This window comes from Perna viridis, chromosome 3, assembly GCF_037379345.1.
Source record: "Perna viridis isolate PV_CMFRI_1.1 ecotype Kerala chromosome 3, ASM3737934v1, whole genome shotgun sequence".
Lineage (NCBI taxonomy): Eukaryota > Metazoa > Mollusca > Bivalvia > Mytilida > Mytilidae > Perna > Perna viridis.
Window position 1 is genome coordinate 15,589,165 of NC_142447.1, and position 15,469 is coordinate 15,604,633.

General features: G+C 31.4%; 1 protein-coding gene across 1 annotated transcript in view; it reads right to left on the minus strand.

Annotated features, from left to right (window-relative positions):
- Positions 1-15,469, minus strand: part of LOC148621163 (focadhesin-like) — a 270,468-nt gene that overhangs the window by 89,231 nt on the left and 165,768 nt on the right. The window contains exon 6 of the mRNA XM_088575257.1: positions 6,346-6,447. Within this exon, the coding sequence (XP_088431383.1) occupies positions 6,346-6,447 (102 nt within the window). The remainder of the gene's footprint in view (positions 1-6,345; positions 6,448-15,469) is intronic.

The window sequence follows — 15,469 nt, forward strand, 5'->3', positions numbered from 1 at the left end:
TCATTGCCTGATTCTTACACAGAATGGTATTTAAGTACATATTGATTTGAATGGATAATTACATTGCAGCTTCACCATATAGTCACAACAGAGCAAAATGACATGCCTGAAACATGATAGAGATTTTTCATAAAGAAGATTTTGTCAAAATGCTAAAATTATTCATTGACAACATTTTTTTCCAGTGTGGTAGACATGTTTTTCAACAGACAGTCGGCATTCCTATGGGAACAAATTGTGCTCCGGTACTCACTGACCTATTCCTTCACTTATATGCAGCTGACTTTGTAGCTGATCTGATCCAAAAGAAGGAACATCATTTAGCCAGATCCTTTGATCTCAATTTTCATTATATAGATGGTGCATAGTCTTGAAACAACCCCACTGTTAAGGATTTTTATACATGACATATCTACAGCCTCATAACGTGACCTACACTTAGAGATCAATGGGAAAGGAAAACCACTGACCAACTATACCATAAACATTGTCAACAGAATACACACAAGAACATTTATCTGATAATGATTCTTATTTCAGTTCATAGGTTTGAAAATTGCTTGCTGCATGCTAAAATTCAATCATGTCATATTTCTTCAAAATCGAACAATCTTTGGATTTCTTTTGACTCAGAATACCAAACACCAATCCTTGCTTGGTACTGTGAAAGTACTTTAATTCGTCAATGCCAATTTTCGTGGATCAGGGAAGAAACACAAGTTCATGGATTCTTGAATTCGTGGTTTTGAAGTTTTCATTATAAACATTAATGGGAATCTACTATTCATTGGGAACCAAATTTTGTGGTTTGGCCTACCCTGAAAAACATAAAATTATTACCCAACAAACAATAGTACTTTCACAGTATTATCATCGTAAAGTCGGTGCCGTGACAATTGACTGCAGTGCACAAGTCCTTACATTCCTTGATAACCTCAGATATCAGTATCACCAGGATGATAGTGTTTCTTTTCCTACAGATCATTCCAAACATCTAAATGCTGCTGATGCTGACTTGAACTTTGATGATGATGAAGATGACAAAGTTACATTTAACATCCAAGCAAACGATGATTGGTTTTATCATATTTAGATGATTTAGAATATGTGTAAAACTGCTTTTATTGAACATCATTCAACACATTTTTTATTACTGGATTATACATGTATACTTTTTAGCCTTATTTGAGTACAAATTTTTAGACAATATTTTCAGCCATAAATATACTTGTTTTATTGGGTAGAAAGTTTCTTTTGTCTAATTTAAGACAATGTGTAGGCCTTCATAGAAATACAACATTGTCACATCTAATGACTGTATCAAAGCTATCCTCAGAAGCTATCCTAAGTAAATGATTTAGAAGGTATATGCCACCAGAATTTCCTTTTTTTTAACCAGACCTAGATTTCTTAGCATTTTAGCCAAAATATATTGCCTATCATAAGTCCACGACAAGTTTACGATTCATTTAAGAATATAACATATTATTATATGTGTAGACAAAGGATTGTTGGTTTTGTGACATTTGAGTAGTCCAAATCATTTTGATTTGATTGATTGATTGATAGATTATGTTATTTACTTCAAATTAAATCTAACTTAATATTTATACTTATTTAGTATTTTTGTACAATTTTGGTGTATCGTATGTTCCATGTTATAAATAGGTGATCTATAGCATTTTAACCCATTATTCAACTCAATAAAAGGCTTGCAAAAACTAGCCGTCACGATGCTAGCACATATGCAGTGTGATTTCTAATACCAATAATATAAAGTAGACTATCACTGGTCTATATCGGAAAACAGCTTTATCGCAACCCATCCTTTTTGGTTTATATTTCCTTAGTTTATTTCAAAAAGAGCTGCAGAATTACACAGCTCTGCTTATCAAATTTCTGCTGTAACTTCTAATGGAATTCTGTTAATTAAGACTTGTGAAGTTCATCCCAATTTTCCTTGGCATGTGATGGAAATAGTTACAGAGTTCTTAGTAGACTTCAAACACAAGTTTTATCTAATTTAGAATTTTAACCTATTTTTTTCACAACAAAGGTTTTTTCAGTTGTGTTAGTTTAATTAAAAATTAACCATCTCAGCTAAGACCTAGTTTGTCGACCAACAAAAGTCTACATGACATAGCTATACTGATATGAAACAGCTCCCAATTTGAAGTCCTTTAAGCTGTTTATTTGCCATGAGGCAATAAAACTTGACTTTTCTCAATGTTCTATATTACATAGGGTATAACAGTCTTCTTTTTTCATTCGTTATTATGATGATATTCCATGTACATGAAACCATGTTTCTATCTTTAAATAAATTAATGCTATGTTACTATGTATATGTATATTGACACTATACTTCTAAATTTAGATCTGGATATAAACTGTTCCGTTCTGTAATTACTCTCAGCCAATCATGGCTGAAGCTTCCCAGATGAAGCAGGCAAAAAGAAAATACATTATCTACATATGTTATATATAAATTAAGGACTTTCAAAGAGGAAATACATTATAAATGGACCAGTGTTAGATTATATTGACCTTGGACTTCGTCCTCAGTCAATACAATCTGAACAGGTCCATATATAATATATTGACTTCGTTAAAAGTCCAAAATGGATTATCAAATAGTTAGTTGTATTTAGTCAATGGGCAACTGAAACTTTTTTAAAATGTAATGCTTTGCAGAATGCAGCTTCATAAGACAGCGGAGGTCAAATACAGAACAGTTGGGGTAAGTAGAAACACTATTCATGCTTGATAAAGCTTTGAAAATAGACTGTGGTTAAATATTTGACACATTATAAATTTTTGACCAGAAAAAATGTGATAATAATTTGGCCCCTTATTTATCAACTATTCAAGTAACAACCCCCAATATTAATCCCAGTCTTCAGTTTTATATATTGCAAATTTCAATATGCTGTACATGTGTTTCAAGGAGTAACCTCTCATCGGAAGATCATAATCAAAATATTAGTTGTATACAAGAAGTACTCAAAACCAAATCTATCGAAAGACGAAGCCAAATCCATCACCCAGAGGTTCTACCATATGCAATGTAAGGAATGAAGCCTCAGAGTTTTACGTAATTAAAAAAAAAATTGGAATACTGCAAGGTTTCATAAATAGGGAAGATAAAATATAATATAATTCAAAAGGATTTCATTCACTTAAAGTCAAACTGTTGTTTTGACATTATGAAAATGTTTATTTCTTGCCGTTTTTGGTCCTTTATAACTAAACAGTTGAATGAGTTCATATTGATCAATACAATTAAATACAAGTTAATGTCCAAGAAATGTCTACAAACAACAACAATGCAGACAACATGAAACCGCAATTTTTTTCGTAGTCATGAAAAAAAAATCATTCAAGGACACTTATACCTACATACAGACATGAATAAATTTTAATGATGTCTGCTTTATCAAGCAACTGGCATAAAAAATGCATCAAATTCAAGAAATTTGCTTAAAAACAGCTTAGGATATAGGTCAGAAAGGCACTGCCACGAGTACTTTTACTTTAATGTTTTATAAGCCTTAAAAGTAATTAAACCCTTTTCAGACTTTTCGTTCTCTATAATTGTGTTATCGTAATTAATTTTAAATTTAATTATTCAATCAAGTCTCATCAAGCTTAGAATAGTATAAGCAGTTAAAAATGTTTTTTTTTAAATGAGTTTAAAACTTGAAATCAATTGCACACTTAAATAGCAGTAGGATTTTGCATTAAATTTCTGAATGGTTGTCGTGTGTTTGAATCTTGTCCTTGCTAAGTTGTATGAGATTCAAGTAATGTTGATGAAACTATGGCTAAAGTAAACATTGTTTATTGCATGTCATCAGGGGCAGATTCAGGTGGGGGCGTGGTGGGTGTGCGCACCCCCCCCCCCTCTCCCAACTTTAATTTCTCACTAATTTTAACACAAAAGATATCTACAATGCACCCACTCTAGAAGAATATTTCAAAACTTTAACCTAAAAAAATTTAGTTTTTCATTGAATCTACCAGAATATACGGAAATTTGTCAGTACAACAAACCATTTTTTTTTTGCAGTTTATAACTATTTATCATTAAATATATGTATTTTGTCAACTAAGAACTTTTCTTGTGAAATCACTATATTATTTCAATATACTATTACATCATTAGTAAGCAAAATGTCAGGCAATTTGTCTTGAAATCAGACTGTCAGCTTATCGAAATATTTCGTCTGTAAAATAATATGATTTTGCCAGTACGTCATTTAACTTTGTGTATGATGAAATTTTATACAAAGTAATATTGTGTCAGTAAATCACTGCATTTTGTCAGTATATCCGTACATTATGACAGTATATGTCAGGATATCATTATCCCACGTCTTTCATGGTTGTGATAGCAGGATGGGAATCATGAAGAAGAAAAAAACTATTAGCAACAGTAATAAATGTGTCATGTATCAGCTACAAAGCAGCATTGCATGTATCTGCCAAATACCATATGGGGGTTATATTGGCAGGTGTTAAATTTTACAGTGCTTTAGAGGCAAATAGGTATTCGGAAATTTTGGCGGATGCTAATTGGTGCACTAAATACTGAAGCCCAGAGTAAAGATTTTGTGAAATCAATTTTGCCATATTTAGAGGGACAGCTAAAATATGCCAAATTAGCCCCCCTTTAAAATTACCCACTCTACATTTGTGTTCGTCAGAAATTTTAACAGCCCATGTAGATCATTTTATCAAACTCCAGCAGACGTTTGTGTCGGTCTTTTACATGTTCAAATCGAGAATAAACTTTTAACAAAAAAAACAGATTTTTGTAGTTATTTAAAGATAAATTTGCGATATTTCTTTAAATACTATGTCTGTTACAAAATATCTGAACAAGTGAACATGTTCGGTTTCGACCACACATGGACGTTTTAACATGTAAACAAAACATTGTACCTCTCAGACTTTTCCATCACATCGGCAAACAGCCGAAAATTTTGGAGTGATGAAAAAATGATAATAAACAAAAGAAAATCGTGAATACATTTCATATATTGATTTAAATAGGTTGTTGACTTGTGTGTTAAAAGGATTCAATCGATAAATTAAAAATTACAAACTACAACCAATTTGTACTTTCAGCACTACATGCTTTCATTCCCTCAGAAGATCAGCGATTTCACTTGTGTCCAATCCTACTACATTATTTGCAATAAAATATGTTTCAACTAAAAGATCAGCCGGAAAATGGTGGATTTGTATATCTTTTTCTTATTTCAATAAATCTAAGTAAATTTAAGTAATAAATGTATCAAAATTATCAGTCACTTCAATTCATTTGTATATTCAATGGTGCTGCACGTTATCTGTTAATTTAATTATGCAATCAACTAATTAATTACAGGTAAATCACAGTTCCAAGTGGCTGCATACCAGCTAATATTGACCCAAACCTGTCAAATAATTTCAATTCTAATACGACGTCCTAAACAGGCTTTGAGACCACAACTGTGGTCGATTTCTGATTGCTATATATACGAGAGCATGTGACTTATTGGGTGCAGCTTGTGTGTGTGTGTGTAAATTACTGTCCACCTTAATCAAGTGAACAAACACAATTAACATTCCAATATGTATCAGCTGTTTTTATTCATTTCAGTAGTGTGAATGAACATCAAATTCGTATTTAATAAAGATATTTCATGTTATGTTTTAGGAAAGTTATATTCTATTCTGTAAAAATCATTTACACACATACTCTGTAGCATTCGCCACGTGCCACGTGTGACATCATGTATGAAACCAAAAAATCTTCAATAAATGAAACATTGTACCCATCCATGTGTGAACACTGTGACCTTATAATGCCAACAACTATTGTCATATCTAACATTGTTCTACTTAATACACCTACATTATAAAGAAAAAAAAAAAACAAAGCAAAGTTTCACTAGCGACATTTCAACTGACATAGTGTAAAGTGTACAGCCAAATATGGTCAAATATGGCGGGTCTAAGGTTATCGTAATAAGCCATGAAAATGTAAAAAAAGTACTGTTATTGTCCTATTAGATGCTTTAATTCACTATCGCTCGGGTAAATTAATGTGGCATAAATGGTCAGCCCATGGTAAAACAATGACAAAATGGAGTTTCCGTGATTTATTTCTTAAATAAACAATTAAGAGACAGATGGACAGGATGTTTAGACACTAAAAAAACCACCCAGACTGCAATTTATAAGGGTTGACAATTTTATGTCCGATATTGAAAAATGGATTTCGGACATTGGCAAAACTTGTTGGTCAATGACCAGCATTTTTTACCGTTTCTGAATCCTTGATCTATATATACTTACTGTTTGTTATCATTATTCAGCAGTTCTGACACTTCCTGTATAAGTTGTGGCCATGCTTCAGGTCGGTTGTTCAGTATAGTGATAAATGGATGAGGAGGCAATCTGGAAAGAGAACATACATATTTGTTGGGTATATTTTGCAAACCAAACCTGCTTGGTAAATTCATTTAGTGTCTCAACAATGATAAACTTCCACGCTAAATATTGAACAGATCACTCTGGCATGCAATGGAAATATTTCTTTCATGTGGAATGGAAAATATTAATGGTTCAAATCAAAGCCTTTCTTAGGAAAAACATTAACCCCAATTCAACCCTAAATAAATGTCAAAATAATTACCAGGGCTTTAGTACTTTGATTGATATTTTGGTTTTTAAATCAATCATTCAGTTTCATTAACAGCTGTTATTATCCAAATATTTAACAAGATCACCTATTACCATACTGTCATGAACAAGGGTTATTGACAACTTTGTCAAGAAAAACAATGCAAACAGCACAAAGATAAATTGCTGACCATTTGAACTCTAAAGGGAGGCTGTCCATGTTGAAACCAGGCAATTTTATCCATCAATCCTAAAGGGCACACTGCGAAAGTACTATTGTTTGTGGGGAACCAATTTACAAAAAACACAAAATTTAGTTTCAAATGAAATGGAGAAACCCATTGTTGTGTATACTGAAAACCTCAAAACCACTAATTCAAAAATCCACAAAAATTTGTATCCACAAATAAAAGTACTTTAACAGTAGTAAACTAAATACCACTATTTCTAATGTTAAACTGGTTATGTTGTCAAAAAGAATAAGGAACCAAAAGTGGATGACTTGATCAGAATATATTTTCCATAACAAATTGACCTAATTATGGACAGAACAAATACTAGTAGTTATTTACCTTCATTGTACAGTTTCTAGAGCTTTCTATGTAATTCATTTCATTCTCACCATTTCAATGAATTGAAAAACAACATTTATTTAACAAATAAACAAAATTTAGCAAATGCCATCAACTCGCCTGCGTCATCAATGGATATCCTCTTAAAACATGAGGGATGATGTTAATACATGTGGCAGCGTTTTGATATCTGTTGTCTCTGCAACACACAGTGGATGAAAATACATTTATTGCGATATAACTTGATCAAAGCAACCAGTCCTTGGATTGTTTCTACTATGAAACTAATAAAATATTGAAGAACACATTAGATACCATTTCTCGATAGCTGACCCCTTTTAACCTCTGCTGTAAAAAAATCCTCCCACTCAATTTATAAATTCAGTCTGCACGATATTTTTCCATTAATTTGACTAACATATACAAACTTATTTAGGGCTACTCCCATTTGGGAATTTATCTATGTTTTTTTACTGTCAACAAAAGGTTGTCCATTTCAAGTTTACAGCTGTCAATTACAAAGAATTCTTTACAACCTTTACTGTAAAACAGATGTCAATTACAGGAAGAATTTCTCTGATAATTTTCCCTGTAATTTCTTTTCAAGTGAAACATGACCCTTTCATCATATTTTAGGTGTTTTATTATTCGATATTTGTGTCGATTCTCATTTTTTTTTCTTTTTCAGATGTCACTAATAGTGAAATCTTAACACATATTATTGTGATGGCTTAATGCCCTGATTTTTCCGACAGAAAGACTGTCTTCATGTCTTGACAGCTCAATTATTAAATAATTTATATGGCTCAGAATTGACAGAATGCATTAAGACTATTTAACACTAATTTGTTAAAAATTTGTCTGACTTATTTCCATGCAGAGAGAAATATTAATCAAACTGTGAAATTTCCTGTAAATTCTTCAAAACATTTAAGGACCATGAATGAATTAATTGACTGCATTTGATTTGATAAATTATTTTGATTAATTTCATGGAAGAGCTAAAAAAAAATATACCTCATTTTAGAACTGTAAAGGTGTTTTTTTTTTTGGCTGCTCTTTTTTTACAATGGTTATAAATTAAGATGCTTTATTCTTCAAATTTGTCATTTTTTTACAATAGCATCATACTTAACTACAACCATAGACTAAGGAACACTGAATGAAAGCAATGCAATAGTTTAATAGTCCATGCAACAATTATGTTCCGGGGTCAGAGATGGACTACCTTTGATAACTCTCTAGACAATGATAATGAAATAATTCTATAGTCCATGCAACGATGATGTTCAGAGGTCAGAGATGAACTACCTTTGATAACTTTCTGGACAAGGTTAATGAAATAGTTCTATAGTCCATGCAACGATGATGTTCACAGGTCAGAGATGGACTACCTTTGATAACTCACTAGACAATCACCTGATGAACTGCCTTAGGTAGTTAACTGAACAGATTTACATTCAACCTTGAAGAGTATTCCCTGAACATTATGATTAGAAGTGCTGTAAACTTTATAGTCTCGTTCAAAACAGATTTAAATAATGGGATGATGGAAAATTAAAATCAACCTCACTGTCCATTGTCCAGGGAAAGCTAAAGTGAATAAGAGGCTATTTTACTATTTTACATGAATTAAAGGCATAAATAATCCATGAAATCAGATTCCACCATCAGATATAAATTTTCCATCAAAGATTCAAATGCTTTTATAAAACCGATGCATCAATTCAAAATACTATAAAATAACAAAATATTTAAAACAAAAATCCCACAATTTGAAAGAAAGAAAGAAAAGTATGTTAAAAAAAAAAAAAAAAAAAAATTCTATGTGTAAAATTTGGTTAATCTGTTATTATTTGGTCTATCTTGATTAATGTATTTTCTTATTGAGGAAAGGAAAATCCCTAAGGATTTCTATTTCCTGCCAACTTCTGATTTATTTCTAAAAGGAGCTAACAGATATGCAACAATTAAGTTGATAAATTTGCTTAAAAATTCTTAAAAAACATGTTAAGCTTTGTTCACAGTCAAAACCAGGCTCCCAATGGCAGTTGGTTATTTTTTTACTGTCTTTTATTTTTAATTCACGATAGTTGGAACTTTCCTGAAGTTTCCATTTCCTAAGCATTTCTTTGGAGTACTACTAACTTCTTGCAATTTTCATGGCATTGGTAGTTGGTCAGACCACAAATTCAAATTCCCAAGAAAGAGTGTAATGAGCTTTATTGTAATCCAAGAATTTATAAGTCAACATGATAGAGAAATTTTGACAAACCACAACAAATATAGGGAAAGATCTAGAATTTTGAAAAGAAAGCCAGTCTTTCCTAGGTTCATTGGACCATCTGATATCACCAGTAAGTATGTGACAGGACCAGTAAAAAAATCCGGAACGCCAGACCAGAAGTCTGGAAATTTCCGATATTGGTCATTCTTGATTCAGGTCAAAATGGACAGTAAAACTTGGTTTGGTCCTGAAAATAGTATGTCATCACAGGACCGAATGTCCTCGAAAAAAAAAATGAACATTTGGAAAGACTGAAAGCATTTTTCATATTTGCCAAAATTTATTTTATAAAATAAAAAAAATGGGGTTTCCAATCCCTGGAACATCCAACAAAACCCCCAACTGCATTGGTATACCCACATGAGGATAATGAAGTCTGTGCAACGATGATGTATACCCACACAAATGCTTCCATTTAAAACAGTCTCAGCACTTTTCGATAACACGATTTTGACTTGATTTGATTATATGACAGTTTACACCCCAACAGTAACTTAAAAGCTGCTGTGTCATTTGACTGGCTTACTTCCTACTTGCTACAGGTTTTTATTTCCTAGGCTATTTTTGCAGCCAAATCAAAAGTGCTTCATTTCACACTTGATTAGCAAATTTTTTTAATGAAGCATTGTTATCAAACTTAGAGCCTTTTTTTACCAATCCTGTTCAATGATCTTTAGTTTGTCTGTTTGTCTCCATGGCTTCAAGTTATTTCTATCAAGGAGTATCAAGACAGAGGTCTGGTTTAAGAGTTAGTCTCTGTAAGAATTGGGCAGTGGGTATAACATGGTATGAAAAAAACAATGTTTTGAAAGTGTAATTTGTCTATCTACATCATCAGAATCAAGGAAAAAAGACAAGATTTTCCATATCATTTTGTTAAATTGAGTTATAGTTTCATTGAAATGCACAGAAAATGAACATTGCAAGGGCAGATAACTCTGTCAAAAACTTCATTGTTTTAAACATTCTATTGAAATATTTCTTAGCAAATCCAGTGATGCAGAGATTAAATACTGGTCTGTTCAAAGAAAGAAAGCATCCTTGAGTGAAATAATATTGTCAGATCGGCAGGGTTTTGACATGCTTGTTTCTGATTTTCCCCATTTTGCCTGATTCTTACAAAAACTTGCAATAACTACTCGGTATTGCTGCTTTCCATTTGTTAGTGGACTTGACCTTCAATAAGCAAGTGTCTTGCAAGAAGCAGGAACTACAAACCCTTCAATAACACCTGACTTCATCTCTGGATTTTACTTTGGATAACCGTGTGCTGTTTGTTATTCCATGTTTATTTTTTTTGCTATTTTGCATATGATTTATTCATTAGTTGTAAGTCTTTTTGGTATTTCCAGCAGTGTTGTATCCATGTACATATATTTCCCTTCCTCTGCATTTTCATTATTGACCACATTGCTCAATATATTTCGATATTTGATATGCATGTATAGTTTAAATCTACACTACAAAAATCAGTTATATTTTGTAAGCATTTCACATTATAGAAGGATAAACAAGTGTTCTAAGGGGACACAAAGATGTCAATTAAATTTCTATTTAATGTGGTTAATTCAATATGATATATTATTAAGACTCTGTGAATTTGAAAAAGGAAAACAAAATTTTTACCACTTTGCCAATCAGCATCATTTACACTATTTAATAGGTAGATACACAGATACATTAAGGCTTTGATTAGCAAAAAATTAGTAACAATTCATTTTTTGCAGAAGAGGAGACTTCTAAAAGTTAACAATAAGCCAGGTCCATTCACCAAAATCTCAAACATACAAAACTTTTGACTGTAATGAATGATAACTGCATGAACTGATCTTGAGTTTTGTGATTTCCAACACTATATATATATTGTGCTTCTATTCGAATCCCAATCCATATTCTATGTTCTAGTATTCAAATTTCCCATCGACAAAGGGAAGTGCAATTTCGGTACGAGAATGTTTTTGATCACATTCAACTCTCCCTTCTGCAATAGTAAACATGAATTCCCGAAAGGATTTGTTAAGATGGAAAACAGACTTTAATTAAGAGAAAGTTAATCTTTATTTGGAAATTTCTTGTAGAAACTTTGCAAAAATTCAAGATCATTACATCTAGCATAATTTGAAAAAACATATAAATTACATAAAACCCTAATCGATTGAATACCTCTGATAACCACAAGGAAAGATAAAAAAAATATGTGGAGTGCCATTGTACAGAGATGCTAAAAAAATGGTGTCAAAAAATATAATCTAATATGACTTTCTTCAAAGCTCTTCAGACCACAGCCATGGTAAAAAAAAGGTGATAAACACATTACCAACATTTCGTGCAACACATACGCTGCATCATTAGAATCGAAATAAATCATGGAAACTCCATCATTTTATACTTGTTTTACCATAGGCTGGCCATTTGCTGTGAAAGTACTATTGTTCGTGGGGTACCAATTATGAATTTTGTTCCAAAATTGAAGGCTATTATGTGTCTCAGTAAGAGTTAGGCAGTGGATTAAACTTTGTATTGAATAACCCACGTCAGAATCAAGGAATAAAGATAAAATTAAAATGCACTGCAAGTGAATATATCAAGGGCAGATAACTCTGTAAACAAAATTTTCATGGTTTTTCATGGAAAGGCCAAACCACAAACTTTGTTTCTCAACGAAAAGAAGAATCCCATTGATGTGTATATTAGAAATCTCAAAACCAAGAATTCAAGAATCCATGAACTTGTGTTTCTTCCCTAATCCACGAAAATTGGTATCCATGAATTAAAGTACTTTCACAGTATGTCATTATTTAATTCCTCACTATTGCTTTGGGGTAAAACAATGCTACATAAATGGCCAGTTTGTCGTAAAACAATGACAAAATAGATATTTCCTGATTTATATCTTAAATATACCATTGATATCTTAAAAGTCCAAATCCCTGAGGCGGTGTCAATTAAGTTCCACAATCTTAGTACTAAGACATCATTCAAAGCAACTATTTTATTTACATCTTGAAGTTCACTGCTCTGTGATGTCAGTAAGTTTACAAAGTATTTCAAAAAGTCAAAAACAACTAATATATCTATTTAATATTCCCTTAAAAGCTTTCATTTCAATTTTCAAATAGAAATTTAAATGTAATAAACAAAATAATTTATAAAAAAAATATTAAAAACATTTCAATTTACATTAATGAGACGTCATAACCACCTACAACAATTTCACATGCCAAGAAACCCTTTATTAAAAAGGTATTTTATCTTATTAAAGTCTTTAAAAAAAAGCAATTTCATTCTTTGAAAACTTAGTCATAACCATTATATTGGTCTTAAATTTTTCAAAACATTTTATTGAAGAGACAACAGATATATTTTTATTTAATCAACTTTGAACGGTTATTGTAGCTAACTGCATTTCCTACAAAAGATAGTTCCCTTAAAAGCTTAGAAATGTTAAGTATCAGTCCTTCTAAGGATCAGGAAAAAATAGAAAATTCAAACATGCACATCAAAAACCCACCAGCCTTTCAAAATAATTTCAAAGAAGAATTGATTATTTGAAATGACCATTATTTTGATCTCTGTATCACTGGATACAATTGGTATATTGGAATGATAGAAAATTGAGTTTTTTTTTGGGGTTTTTTTTTTTACAGAGTTATCTGCCCTTGATATATTCACTTGCAGTGCATTTTAATTCTGTCTTTACTCCTTGATTCTGACATGGGTTATTCAATACAAAGTTTAACCCACTGCCTAACTCTTACTGAGACACATAATAGCCTTCAATTTTGGAACAAATTCATAAAAGTCAATAAAATTGGCTTTCCTTGGGTAAACATTAGATTTTATACTAATTGTAATGGAAAAAGCCTCCATTAACCACCTTAAAGCAATAAAAAGCTGTGCAAATAATATGATATACACTTCCACCACTCAGTCCCATAATTATCAGATGAAATAAAATGGAATTGTGCTGCTAGATATGACCACAAAAGTCAACCATGAACAGTTGGGACACCTCTGAATTTTAATTAATTGCAAAAAATGAATTTAGAGACTTATAGTTTGTGTGTTTATTCTTGTTTTTTATTTTATTTATGTGTTCATTAAAATTATCACATGTTGATTGTAGTTTAATTTGTAAGGTACTCAACAACGACACTACAGCTCATCACAAGTCAGTGATAACAAGAGTTGTATAAATTGCAGCTATACCTTTTATCATAACAGTATATGATTCTGACCAAAATGAAAGTTGTCAAAGAACTTAAAATTTGCAATAAGACATAATTAGAAATAGGTAATTTTTATAGTTGAAGAAAATTTTACCTGTTTGAAGCTCTTAATTCCTAAATAGAAAGGGACGAAATCCATAAAAACCTTCGTTATGTAATGTTTCATAAAGATGATCAATTCATATACATTTTATCAAGTTATTGCCTGGAAACCATAAATATTTCAAAAATTAAAAAAAATCTAGATCCTTCTTTAATGGTATTAAATTCATAGAGATTCATACATTTTTACTAAAACTATGGTTTGGAAATCAGTTAAATACTTGTTTTGAGCCTTCCCAGCCCTTAATTCCTAGATTGGTCAGGGTCATAACCTTCAAAATCAACCTAAGGCTGACCTTTGACATATAAAACTATGTGGAACAATAATATTCATTACCCAGTTTTAGAAAGTTGTAAGAAAAAAAAACAAAAACAAAAAACAAAAGGATGGGGGCTTCTAATTTCATAGAGTTTGGATCCATTACCATCATTACTATCAACTTCACTTTTTTGGTATGAAAGCTTGTTTATAAAATTCTATCAACATCTATGGACCAATTATCTAGTTAATGCATGAAAACAAAATGTCTATGGACAGCCATAAGGAGACCATCTCAGGACATCTACAATGTAATACATAATTTATAATGTACATTTGTATACTTCACAATGTACACAAAAAAGTGATTCATTGCAAAATGAAAATAAGAATCTACCAGGCGTAGCATGATACCACCACAGTGGTTCAACCCTGAAACATTGTGGCAAGTGTGGACATAATATTAGTTTTTGACATACTTAAGCATAGGAGCTTACAATACATTATGGACACAACAACTGATTTGGACACTCTATAGCACAATGTTTGGAATTCAAATAAAAATTTTCAAAATCAGACCAAAAATAAGTTAATTTTTTGGGGGTGTGGCCACTTTGTATTCTTAAAAAAAAAAACGTAAAGATATCCGAAATCTCACTGAAAATTGTAGGATCTTCATAAGGAATCCAATAAAAAAATTCAACATTGGACCCAAAATAAAAAAGTTTATTATTCCAGATGTGGCCTCTTTGACCCATTATAACTCAATAAAAAGCTTCACTGAGAGCAGCATGATAAAACCAAAGTGGTCGAAACCTGAACAGTTGGCACAAATGTAGACACAATGATAGATTTTGACACGCTTGAGCATTAAGGATTTACATTTTATTATGGACACAAAAAGTAGTTCGGATACTATATTGCACAAAATTTTAAATTCAATTAAAAAATCATATCAAAAATAAAAATGTAGATTTTTTTGTGTGTGGCCCCATTGACCCCTTATAACTCAAAACTGTAAAAGACATCTGAAACCTAATTGAAGAACACAGACAGAAGTTTTTATGAGGAATCAAATCAAATGAAAATTTTTGTAATCACACCAGATAGTGGTAAATAAAATTATTTAAGTAGCACTCCAGCTAAGAATCATGCAAAATATGATTCATAGGTGAAAAGCCTACATATTTTTATTTTTGATATTTTGTTTGAATGGCCACAGTAAACAGAAATTAACATTCAGTTTTTCATATAACCTGTGTTCTTACGAGATAAAAATTCTATGGAATGCACTTTAGAATTCAAAATTAAGGGAGATAACTCTGTAAATGACACTAAAATACAATAG